The sequence below is a fragment of the Microtus pennsylvanicus genome, chromosome X (assembly GCF_037038515.1).
Source record: "Microtus pennsylvanicus isolate mMicPen1 chromosome X, mMicPen1.hap1, whole genome shotgun sequence".
NCBI classification, from domain to species: domain Eukaryota; kingdom Metazoa; phylum Chordata; class Mammalia; order Rodentia; family Cricetidae; genus Microtus; species Microtus pennsylvanicus.
In genome coordinates this window covers 50,297,532-50,310,902 of record NC_134601.1, presented here as the reverse complement: position 1 = coordinate 50,310,902, position 13,371 = coordinate 50,297,532, and the positions used below count along the sequence as shown (strand labels likewise).

Genomic DNA, 13,371 nt, shown 5'->3' with positions numbered 1-13,371 from the left:
TCCAGATTTTAAATGAAAGTTATTCCCAATTTAATGTATTATTGGCTATAATTTTGCCAGCCTTTTCCATGTCAAGGTATATCCTATTCTTATAGCTATGTAGTCCTTAAAACATAAGTGCAATTATTAAGAAACATAAAGTTCGGGCTGGAGAGATGGCTCAGAGGTTAAGAACACTGACTGCTCTTCCGGAGGTCCTGAGTTCAATTCCCAGCAACCACATGGTGGCTCACAACCATCTGTAATGAGATCTGGCGCCCTCTTCTGGTGTGTGGGAAGCAGAATGTTGTACACATAATAAATAAATAAATTTAAAAAAAATTATATCCTAGATGGTTCTGTTTAAAAAAAAAAAAAGAAAGAAACATAAAGTTCTTCTTAAACACTGACGATTTCAAGGAAAAATCAGGTATTTTCTCAAAGTCAGAAATCACTTTAATGAAGATCATTTTCTTTTGAGATATTTTGTGTCAGGTATGCTATACGTATTCAACAGTCAAAGCACAAACCACACTCCCACAATTAATTGTTCTGCTCATCTTCTGCAAATAATAATTACACAAAAATGGACACCAAAATGTATATTCTTTTGCCAATACTAAGAGGCTCATCATTTCTTAACCCTCTTTTTAAAAGGTATATTCTTTTTCAACTCTGAAAATTTTTATTTGTGTAGATATAATCATCAAAACATTGAGAAATAGATAGTATTAGGCATGTTTTCATCCAACGGCTTGCTCCAAGTACAGAAATAATATAATGATATTTGACAATGTAGCCCATGAAAAAATTAAGGGCTGAAAGATTATTAACATTTTTAAGTTATGCTAAATAAGTAACAATATACACAATGATATAGTCATTTGAGAAAACTATTGTTTATTTAGAAAAATGGTTACACTGGTAGAATTCAGCAGATAAAAAATTCTCTTAAAAACTTCACTGTGAAACTTTTCCAGATGTAAGTTTAGCAATACAAAGCTCCGGTAGCTGTAAAATTAAAACACAATTAATTTTTTAATTCCCTTCTCCCCCCGATATTTCCTAATTACAAGAAAAAATGGCAAGGAACAAGTGAGCGCTGGTATATTTTTCTTTGTAGAACAGGTTTTAATGTTGTACACATACTATATAAAATGATTCTTAGGCATTGCATAAGACAGTGCTCCACTTTATTTTTAGTGACTAATATTAAAAAAGGCCAAATAAATTAAAACTGAGTTCTAAAATGAGGTAAATTCAAAATCATTCAATAACTGTTTATTTTCAGTTTCAAACATTAAAAAGGAAGCATTTCAAATGGGGAGGAGGGACCGAAACCCAGGCAATATTAAATCAAAAGTGAAATTCTGTACACACTTATTTGCTTATTGGGAAGTATATGCAGCACATTGTGCTAAAATATGGAATAATTAACACTTCCAGCCAGTACTGAAAATAAACATGTAGAAACTAAGCAACAAGTTAAAGTACAATAACATACAACACAACAATTTTAGGTTTTCTGCATGGAGCAATAAAGCAGATAACTGAAAATGGACCCACTTCATTCACAATTCTCAGAAATCTACTCAGGAAAATAAAATTCTGGTCACAGCTGTATGAGTTCATTTCATTCTTTCGACCTGAAAGAAACAAATTAGTTACGTTGATAGACAAGAAGAGGCTGAGGAAGAAAGTGACAAGGAAGGCCATAGCAGGGAAAGAAGAGGACAGAGTGGGAGGGCTAAATAGTGATAAAGGCAAAAGAAGGAAAAAACATTCAGGAAGAAACCTCAGAATTCTGTCAATACCAAAGGCCGGGATGAAGTTCCCCAAAAATGATGAAATAGTTCTGTGTCTTTGTCCATTCTTAGAAATCATTAAGACACTATGAATTTTAAGAAACACTGTACATTTTCTGTGTGTGAGAGAGCGGAAGATCTGTGGGATAGAGAGAAAAAGATTAAAGAGTAACAGGTACAACACTACAGGCGCAAGGAATAAAGTATGAAAAATAAACACAACATGGAGCAAAGGAAAGGAACCTATTTTACATGATAAGCCAAAAGAAATAGAAAAATGACGTCGATTTTTTTCACAAGGACACAATTTTAATAGTGAATTATATTAAGATGCAATGTCTGCTAAATTATAAAAATTGCTTTAAAAATATATTGACTCAATTATACTCATTTCCTTTCCTTTATGTAGACATTTTTCAAATACTGCATAATGAAATAAATTCAAAACATCATCATTACAGCATGTGGCAAATAATTTCATATCTGCCTAACATTGTTCTCAAACTTTAAATTAATGCTTAATGCATTAAACTTTATTAATGAAACTACATTCACACAGTTTCTAAAATCATAGATAGAAGGGGCCTTAGAAAATAATCACACTTGCATGAAATGCTGACAAATAATTTATACATCATTTCTACACAGCATTCTGTGCATACCATGTATAATCTTGACATCATCCATTATAATTTTGGATACAATGATGTTGAACTTACAATTTTAATACTTAAAAAAATAACTGTTCCTTTCATCAATTGATAAATGGGTAAACAAAACATGATACACATTCACTCTATGGAACATTTAGCCATAAAAAGGAATGGATTATTGACACATGCTACACCATGGGATAAATCTTGATAACATGATGCGTAGATCAAAGAACCCTGGCCCCAAAGGACATGATATTGCACGATTCCATTTATATGAAATGTCCCAAACCAGGCAAATTCATAGACAGAAAATGTGTCAGTAGCTTACAGTGGCTAGAGTAAAAGGAGAGTTAAAAGTGACTGCTGACCTGCATGGGGCTTCTTTTGCAGGTCAGAGAAATGTTCTGAGATTAGACTATGGTGATGACTGTACCACACAATAAATATACTAAAGACCACTGAATCGTCCACTTTCAAACGGTGACTGCATCTCCGTTTTTTAGATTGAAAATGAATAATGTCCCAATAAAAAAACATCATAATATTCACATGATGGTCCTTGGTCATGATGATGTCTATGTAATATTCCAAAAAAAAAAAGAATGTCATGGTATCCACATGAAATGGGGTCTCAGTCATGATGATGTCACAGGAGAATTCCTTAAGGACAAGAAAACTTTTGATGATATATTTAATGGTACATTAAAGGATAAAAATGTTGTTGCTGTTAAAGCATATAAAGATCTTTCCCAGGAACTGGAATTAAATTTTTTACAAGAAGCCAAAACCCTCCAAACAACATAATCATCCCAATGTTTTCACACTTATAGAGTTCACACACAAAGGCAACCTATCTACATCATTAAGGAATTGGTTCCAGGAGGCAATTTCCTCTCCTTTCTGAGAAAGAAGGGTGAACTAAAAGTCAGTTAGTGAATTTTTCATTAGATGCTGCTTCTGGATGGCATATCTCAAGTAAAAATTGTATGCACAGGGACCTTGCTCCAAGAAATTGCCTGCAGGTGAAAATAATGTTCTGAAAATCAGTGACTTTGGAATGTCTCGTCAAAAGGATGGTGGTGTGTATGCATCTTCTGACTTAAAGCAGATTCCCATAAAATGGACAGCACCAGAAGCTCTTAAGTATGGGAGATATTATTCTGAGAGTGACTCATGGAGCTTTGGCATCCTCCTCGGGGAGACGTTCAGCTTAGGGGTCTGTCCACACCCTGAAATGACAAATCAGCAAGTACAAGGAAGATACTGGATGAAAACAAACATCTCAACAGTGTCCACGGAGGCTTATTCAATAGCGACAACGTTTGGGGGTAACAACTTGAAATTCACTTCTAAGCTCAATGAACTATCGAGCATACCTACAACCCTAGCATTTGAGAACATGAGAGGAGGATCACCATGGGTTAGATTCAAGCCTGAGGTATATGGAATTCCAGGCTAGCCTGAGCTACGAAATTGAGTCCCTGTCTCAAAAAACCTAAAACAAGAAGAAGACATCGTGATGGAACAGCACCAAACTCGGACTTCAGGAATCTGTCCTCCATGCATTTACAATTTTATTCTCAACATTTAGCTGATGTCAATCTTCTGCAATGTTCTACTAAGTTTATTTCTAAACAATGCTATAAATATATGCCACTTTAATGATTATAAATAAGCAAGATTAGCTCATAAACCTAAAGGGTCACCAATACCTATCTTTTTCAGTTATTTTGTTGGTATTTCTCAAAATCATTTTCTTGACTGTTCTAGGCTGGTCAACAAAATCATCACCCACGCCTGTTATGTACACCACATCACGGATACATTGTAACGTTAATTGATGACTGGTTCCTCTGGCCATGTTGTTCATTATCAACATTGGTCAGGATATTTATATTATCAATATAATTACATGGGGCATTTACATCTAAATCTAGAGTTATCTATTCAAGTCTTTAAAGATCCATCAATCTATTTATCTGGCAGAAGATTTTGAAGAAAGTGGATATTCTAGTCATGGCTCAATTAAAGTCCATATTTAACTCTCTTGGGTTCCCAATGCTCAAATTTGACAGGTTGAAACTCTGAGTTAATACTATTATTGACAATATGTGTTTAACAGTACAAACTGGAGAGTAATATAAACCATGTTCTTTAGTAAATCATATACCAACATTAATTCAATGTAGATCTAGTATTAAAAGACCACAAGTATTGTATATTGTAAAGAGAATCAGAGAATAAAAATTCATGTTTGTAACTAAAAACAAATCATTTTGTACTGCAGGCTCAGTTCAACCCGCTGTCCTCCATCATATACATGTACTCTTTTGGAGCTATAAACTGTACTTACTACCATATAGAACACAAATCAAATCAAATCAAATCAAAAGTGGCCTTCCATTCTGCTGAAAGTAGAATATATATATATATTGTATATATATAAACATCATTTTATATTTATACCAACATAAATATCAGATGAAAATAATTGGTTATTTTATTAGAAAAATGGGTAAAGTTGCAATCTAGGCATGTGGATTATGTTGTATACTTATACATATGTGGGAACCAGTACTGACTAGATTCTAAGGGATAAACTCCATCAAATACTCTATTTCCTCATAATGATTACTACCACATTTAGACTATGCCTCAGAATGACAATGTGTTCCTAAAGTTAGAAACTTGTGAGATCTTAAGAGACTAGTTTTTGAAGTCAAACTATAAGGAGGGGGAGGCTAGAACAGAAATTAAAACTAATTGTCCACAGGGGCTAAGGATATAATGGAAACAACCTGAACCATGTAGGGATTGCTGGAGTAAACAGCCTGCCTTTCCCTCTCCCAAAACACCTTCCCCACAAAAGCCTTGTTTTAGGGGGAAAGCATGTAGGTCAAAGCTTGATTGCTGCAATGCAGAAATCAGAACACAATGTCAAATGTTCAATTAATCAAAAGAAACTGAGACCCTGACTGGAGAATTTTTCTGAATCGTTAAAGGCTATTAAAATCTAGTGTTTTAGCAGAATGGCACAGCACTAACAAGGTTGAACTGGGAGATTGCTATTGAAATTAATAGCAACCTGGGCAACACAGTGAGTTCCAGACTAGCTTGGAATACACAGTAAGAGCCTATGTCAAACCAAGCAACAAATAAATATAACAATGTCGTCTTAAACCTCATGTGAGACTAAGACCTCACCTAACAAACCAAATTTTGTTCAAGGACTGGAAACTTGCAGAATCAGACTTGGAGGATGAAAGAATCAGTTACATATGAGACTAAAAGTAAGAAAAAAATGGTTTTACTGGAATGGAAGGTTAAAAATACTTAAAGTATGAATAGAATAGGATATGAGTTGTGGGTCACATGGTGTGGGAAGTCCTTTTGTATAGGTGTTGCTTTTTTTGGTTAATGAATAAAGAAGCTGCTTTGGCCTGTGATAGGGCAGAATAGAGCTAGGTGGAGAAAACTAAATTGAATGCTGGAAGAGAAGAGGAGTGAGGAGAAACCATGGAGCCACTGCCTGAGGCTTGCCAGTAAGTCAATCACACAGAGATACACAGAGTAATAGAAATGTGATGTGGGAGTCCCCTCTATGTGCTATAATTACCATTAATGAATAAAGAAAACTGCCTTGGTCTGTTGATACGGCTAAGCTTAGGTAGGCAGGGAAAACGGAACTGAATGCTGGGAGGAAGAAGGGTAAAGTCGGGAAGAAGCCATGAAGCCGCAGGAGACAGATGGTGGAAATTTTACCTGGTAAGCCACTGCCATGTGATGATACACAGATTCATAGAAATGGGCTAAATTAAGATGTAAGAATTACCCAATAAGAAACTAGAGCTAATGGGTCAAGCAGTGATTTAATTAATACAGTTTCTGTGTGATTATTTCAAGAGTCTAGGCAGCCGGGAAATGAACAAGCAGCTTCCCCCAACAGCCACATATACCAAGCAGCAATTCAGAAGTCATAGAATAGTTGTTAGATAATGATTTAATGAGTGGGAGTTTTTGGTTTGTTTGTTTCCTGCACTTTGGGGTTGGGGACTGAACCTAGGACCTTGCATTGCTAGAAAAACAGTCTACCACTGGGCTACATCCTGAGCTTCAGGCAAGGACTTTTAAAGATTAAAACAAAATGTTAAGACAAAAGCAACTAGTAATATTTAAAGCAATAAATCAAGGAGAGGGAGAATTTGGAGAAAGATTTTGCAGGTAAAAAACAAAACAGAAGAATTTTGGAGCTAAAAGTAGGGGCCAGGACAAGAGACTTTGAAATGAATATAATCTAAATCATATTCATTTATGTATATATAAATTTATATTTATAAATATAAATTCTTGATTCTAATGTGATCATTGTAATATGTATGTACTTGGGATGACAGGTACAACAAAGCAGAGTAATTTCTTGACCATCTCCCCCGAAACAACTATTCTAAATACCAACAAGAAAATCTTAAATCAGTGATAGGATAAAATAATGACAATGTGATGTGTCAGCAGCTCTCCTTTCTGTATAGGAAACAAGTAAACAGGGGAACAAGAAAAGCAGATTTAGATTCACCTTGCAGATAGACAACAGTACCATAGAAAATGAGATTCCTGATCCAAAAGAAAGAAATAGCTTGCCCAATCACAGAACAAAGCCAAACACAGAGGCAGCCAGAAAATAATCAGAAGAAGAAAATCAATCACAACCTCCCAAGAGTAAGAGTCTGCCCCAGAAGAAAGCATGTGTGACAAAATTGTCAAAAAAATAAATATATCTGTAAATGATTATCAGGTTCAAGAAGATTTACTTCAAGATGTCAAACATTTAGTCCTGTCCAGTCCTACAGACCCTACCTTTTGGTCCAAGGGTTATTTCATGGCCAGTATAAGAATAACTCATAGAAATCTGTACCAAAAGTTTTATGACTAAAAAGGCAAACAGATTCTGAGAGAAAATAGAAACATAAAGAGTCACATTGAAAGTTGTCAGTGACTATGGTTGATCCATTCCTAATAAAAACTTCATAGAATCTTCATAGAGATGCAGCATGTTAAATAATAAGAATTTCAAATTAAAAGAAAGGGACTGGAGAGACAGCTCAGTGGTTAAAAGCACTGGCTGCTCTTCCAGGTGACCCAGGTTCAATTCCCAGCACCCATATGGCAGCTCACAACTGTCTGTATCTCTAGTTCCAGAGGATCTGACACACATACATGCAGGCAAAACCACAAATAAACATGAAATAAAAATAATTTTTAAGAAAGGTTAATATTAGGATAAAAACAATATATGGTATGTATATATATGTATATATAAAGTTCCCCAGGGGAGACAGTAGGAAGGATGCCTAGAAGACTGAGTAATACTATTTTTTTTCTACAATCTTCCTAATCAAAAAGTAAGAAAAGGCTATTAGCCAGGTGGGGTGGTATATATTTTTAATCCCAACACTCAGGAGGCAGAGGCAGGTAAATTTCTGTGATTTCAAGGCCAGTCTGGTCTACATATTAAGTTCAAGGTCAGCCAGGGCCTTGAGGAATAAGAGAAAAAACTACTAAATGCTAATTTTTTTGTACTACTGCTTATCCTGCTCTACTATTTGGATAATAAGCAGGGAGAAACAGGGCAGGAAAAAAACATACCTTTCCTTGGGTCATTTATCAGATAACCTCAAATTCCTGCATTGCAACTAAAATAAATATGACAAAACCCACATCCTAAACCAAACTGCTATAGTGAATTGCCCTCCAGACATTTCTCACCCTTAAATAACCCTAAGTAAGGTTTGTTATATATCTTGTTCCATAAACGATTAAAATCAGCTCAGATTAGAGATAAGTTATAAATAGTGGATATATGTGTAATATTAATAAGAAGTGACCATTACAATGGAAGTAAAAAAATGAACTATAAAAAGCAAAGTCAACTTCGGCTATATCTGTCTGGAATCATTAATGGAGGAGACAAATCATTCTGTATCAATAATCTTCAAACATCAAGAGTAACCATTCAGATGCTGACTTTAAGTCCTCAACAAAAAATAAGCTATATTAGGATATGAACAGTCAGTCTGTCCATGATGGTGAGCATATAACTTTTATGTATCACACAAAGCAAATGCATCACCTTGAAAACAAATTTGCCTATTTAAAATATAGCTAAAAGTCCAGAACTTAGTATCTAACTTTGCAAAACATGGACAGCAGCAGAAAGAAAGGCACAAAAACTTAAAGGCCCAAAGAAGAGAAAACACTAAAGTCCTGCCCTTTTACGTATCAACTTCATTTTCTAATGTATCTGTGACCTGCTTCAATCTTTCAGAGTTTTGATTTCTTCACCTATAAAGTACAAATATCACCATCACTTATTGGGCTACTGGTGCTTTAAAAACATAATTATCCAGGAAAGGTGGGACTATGTGGCGAAGAGAAAGACAGATGCTCTCAACTATATCTTTTTTTTTTTTTTTTTTTGGTTTTTCGAGACAGGGTTTCTCTGTGGTTTTGGAGCCTGTCCTGGAACTAGCTCTGTAGACCAGGCTGGTCTCGATCTCACAGAGATCCGCCTGCCTCTGCCTCCCGAGTGCTGGGATTAAAGGCGTGCGCCACCACCGCCCGGCTTCTCAACTATATCTTGATTCTTTTTTAAGTGTGACTAACCGGCAAGCTTAAAGTTTAAAAATAACTACAAATTTTATATCTATACACAAAAGACTTTGTCATTATATTCAGGTAAAAAATCAAGTAACTGTATCCTGCAAAAAGAATCCAATTCCTTTACTATTTTCAGGCCTCGTTTAGGTGTTATCTCTAAATGAAAAGGAAGGGAGAATATACTCACCTTGGTTGAAAGTGTTCATTATCTGTGCTTGTCAGAGGACTTATGAGTAGATGACAAATTAAGGGAAAACAACGTTGGGACAGGGAAGAATAGTGTCCTACTTTTGGCTTAACCCCTTAGGCTTCTAAGTCTAATTAATTGGCTCTCATTGGTCTACTAACTCAAATTCTAGGAGCTCAACTTAAGTGTCACATCATTCTGCTGATGTAGTCACCATGCTCCACAGCCCAAGGGATTCACTATTCTCTTTTTTCTCATAGTAACAATACAAGGGGATAACAACAACAAAAATACACAGAGCTTATAAAACTTGTGCCATAAAACATCTCAGTGCACTACAAAATTATTTTTAAAGTCAAGAAGATCAAATCTCTTGTTTTCAGATCATACATTGAAGGTTAAGTACAAATTTCACTTTAAAACTACTAAGCTACTGCATATATAGACTACATACAAAAAAAGGTTTAATTCGAAATATGAACAGTATCAAACTTCTATTACAGTGAGTGAAATATAAAAATGAAAAGGATATTGTTTCTTCTCTTCCTTTCCTCCTGAACTATCCCGTTTCTCTTTCTTTTCTATCTTTTCTTTATCATGCCTGGATTCCTATAAAGAATGATGAAATTAGTTGGGGAAGCAAAAAAATAAAATACGTTTCTTAAAAACAGCTTGAAATTCCCTTCATTCATCCACCAGTCCTATTTTTCTTCAAAAATTTGCTTCATATTGACATGAAAACCACATGTAACAAAAGAAAAAGTAGGAATACTGAACTAAAGAAAAAAGCAGTCATATACTACAGGAAAGAACAGAAAATGGTATTTGCAAAAGATGTATTGCAGTCAAGTATCCAAAATGTCAAAAGAACTTTTAAAAGTGAATGCCATAAAAGAAAATTCATTTTGAAAACAGTGAAAGAATGTGAAGACATTTCTCCAAAGATATAGTGATACATAGAAAGACAGATAGTTGATATCATTAGTCAACTGAGCAAATGCAAATCAAAACCACAATGAATGACTACTCACATTCACTTAGGATGCCTATGATTAAACTAAAAATAAAAAGTAGTCAATGGTGACAAGGATATGTAGAAATTGCACCCTGATATATTGCTAGTAGGACTGCAAACTATACAGCCACCGTGGAAAAGCATGGCTGCAATTCAAAAAAGCTAAACAAAATTATATATATATCTTAAGAACATTGAAGATAGTCAAATGGATTATTTCATATTAACACACAAATGGTCACAGCAACATTTTTCATAATAACCAAAAAGTGGCAACATTCTAAAAATCCAATAGCTGGCTGGGTGTGGTAGCTTACACCTGTAATCTTAGCACTAGAGAGGCTGGGGTAGGAGAACTGCAAGTTTAAGGCTAGGCCAAGATATTAAGGAAGCTCCAAGCCAGCTTGGGATACAAAGGGAAGTCCTGTCTCAAAAATCCACCAACAAATGTGGTATGTTCATATAATGAAACATTATTTAGTCATAAGAAGAGATTAAGTAATGGCAGATACTACAATATGGAAGAAGAACTTCAAAATCATTCTTAAAAGGCAATATTATTTTATAATTCTTACATGAAACATTAAAAATAGGCAACTCCACAGAGACAGAAAGCAGATTAGTGGTCGCCGAGGACTGGGGAAGGCAAAGTGGGAAATGAATGTATCATGAGCCCATGGGTCCCCTTTGGGACAATTATAATGTTTTGGAACCAAACAAACACCAAGTGTACAATATTGCAAATTAATTCAATGGTTTTTAACCTTCCTAATGCTGTGTGACCTTTTAATATAGTTCATGTTGTAGTGATTCCCCCAACTATAAAATTATTTTTGTTGCTACTTCATAACTAATTTTACTACTGTTCTGAATCATAATGTAAACGTTTTTGGAGATAGAGGTGTGCCAAATGGACTACGACCCAGAGGCTGAGAACTGATGACTTTCATTAATCTATGTGAACCTTATGTCAACTGAAAAACACTGAAAACAAACAGTCTTCTTTTTGGAAGCCTACAGAATTAAATTATCCACTATTAACTTTTCTAAAACATTTAAAAAATGTAAGTACACTACACATTTTTAACATTTACAGTACTGCTATGTAAACAGTTTACAAACAACTTAGTAGTGGCTTATCAGTTATTCTATGGAGCATGATTGAGATTTCAATATTAATCAGTATATAACAATGCACTTTATACATGCATAGGCATATCTCACAAATAAAGAGAAACTAAAAGAACTGTGTAGAAGTAAACATAAAGAACTGAAGTGGACAGAGTAAAATGGAGAGAAAAAGAACTTCAAAAGCACACTAATTCTAACTTCACAGTAATTTAGGACTGATGAATCTCCAATTTCACAATCAGAGTACCTGCCCACTCCCAAGCCTTCTGCTCCCATTCCAAATAATTAGCAAATAATTATCTGGCAGGAATATACATACATACACCGAGGCACTAAATTTATAAGAGTGAGTATTTTCCTCCCAAGGCCCTAAGAGCCACATGTAATTAATGGCTGCTTTGAGAGAGCAAGACAATGAGTCTTCTCAAAGGAAAAGGCCTCTGATATGTTATCCAATCACAAGTAATCAGCCTAAACACATATGCATATGAACAGCATTAAAAGGACTCAGCAGGTTTTATTTATAGGTACCTATATAGGTGTAACAATAATAAAGAAGAAGTAATGAAGTTTAGAGGGTGTTTAGGAAAGACACAGAAAGACAGGAAGTCAGTAGCATGGGGTAGAAATGATATAAATACAGTATTTATATATGACATTCTCATAAAATAATAAAATACATGTTTCCAAAAACTATACAGTTCTTTTGTGTTCCTAATTTACCTTTTTGCCACCAGAGGAGATTTTATCCATCTTCTCAGATTTAAACGAATCACTACTGCCTTTTTCTTTGCCTGAAGATTTTGACTTATTTTTTTCTTTGTCTTTCTCATTTGGATATTGAGATTCACATGGACTCTCACTTTTGTGTTTTGAAACCCCCACTAAAATTACAAAAGAGAATAATGAAAGGCTTTTCCAATTCACTCTGATGATTGCTTCCAAGGTATCAGTAAGTCTACCTACTTGTTCCATTTTCCTCTTTCCGCCTCTTTGTTATGTCCGGTGGCACTTCACGGTCATTGTTTGAGTGATCCTAGAACCAAGAATTGTGAACTACATTGATCAAGGGTTATGGTTTTTGATTTGTGCTGTTCTGTTTTGAAGTATTTTTATACAAGAAAGACACCACTAACTAGCATTGGAGGATATTTGTAGTACCACATATTTGGTAAAATGGCATGAAAGAGATTGCTAAGCTGAAGTTCCTTATTAGTGTAGAAAATGCAAACACACTTTAGGGTGACTATACCAGTTAAAACTTGAAAGAGACTGCTATGGAATAAAGCAGTATATTTTAAAAGCAGAAAATACATTAATATACATGAGAAAGGCGTTCCAAGCTAATTTTTAAAAATTACAAACCCTTTTCCGCTCTTTCCTGTCCTTTTCATCTTTTTTCTCTCTTTCTCTGGATCTTTCCCTTGACTTGTCCAAATCTTTCTTGTCCATTTCTCTCTCCTTACTCTTGGACAGTGGTGGAGGAGTATGATTAATGTAGAGCTGTTAAAATTAAGGCAATATTACTAGAGATTATTAGTTTTCCAGTATTGACAGCCTTCGGTATCTTCGTTTATTAAATGAAAGATAATAGGTAATTATATATAGTCAGAACTAGTTGTCGGCCTGTTTTATCAGAGCTAAAATAGAAGAATGTGATGCATATACAAAGGCTTTATTCCTGGGCCCTATAAAGATTCCCATTTTTACCCAATTCACTATTGGCTCAACTGACATTTCATAGTAAATTCACAAGCCAGCATTCTCCATGTCCTTCTAGTCTATAAGCGTTGATATGTGAAAAACAGCAACTGGACTTTTCTGCTGTAAAAAAGATAAAACACAAATCCCTATGCAGTCATGAATATTTGAAGGTCTAATCATCTAATAATAGGGAGTCAATGACAGGGGGCTGCTGTGGGACATAGTCGGTACCCTGTCACT

The 13,371-nt window shown here is 34.9% G+C and overlaps 1 protein-coding gene across 7 annotated transcripts in view; it reads right to left on the bottom strand.

Moving 5' to 3' along the window:
* Positions 1-854: 854 nt before the first annotated feature.
* Positions 855-13,371, bottom strand: part of Thoc2 (THO complex subunit 2) — a 107,245-nt gene continuing 94,728 nt past the window's right edge. For 2 of the 7 annotated variants that reach the window (XM_075958439.1, XM_075958443.1), the window contains exons 34-39: positions 12,793-12,930; positions 12,394-12,463; positions 12,151-12,311; positions 9,814-9,890; positions 9,282-9,327; positions 855-3,669 (exon numbers count right to left, since the gene is read on the bottom strand). In XM_075958439.1, the coding sequence (XP_075814554.1) occupies positions 9,300-9,327; positions 9,814-9,890; positions 12,151-12,311; positions 12,394-12,463; positions 12,793-12,930 (474 nt within the window). In that variant the 3' untranslated portion in view covers positions 855-3,669; positions 9,282-9,299. The remainder of the gene's footprint in view (positions 3,670-9,281; positions 9,328-9,813; positions 9,891-12,150; positions 12,312-12,393; positions 12,464-12,792; positions 12,931-13,371) is intronic. The other 5 variants (XM_075958444.1, XM_075958445.1, XM_075958440.1 and 2 more) reach the window with 4 other exon arrangements.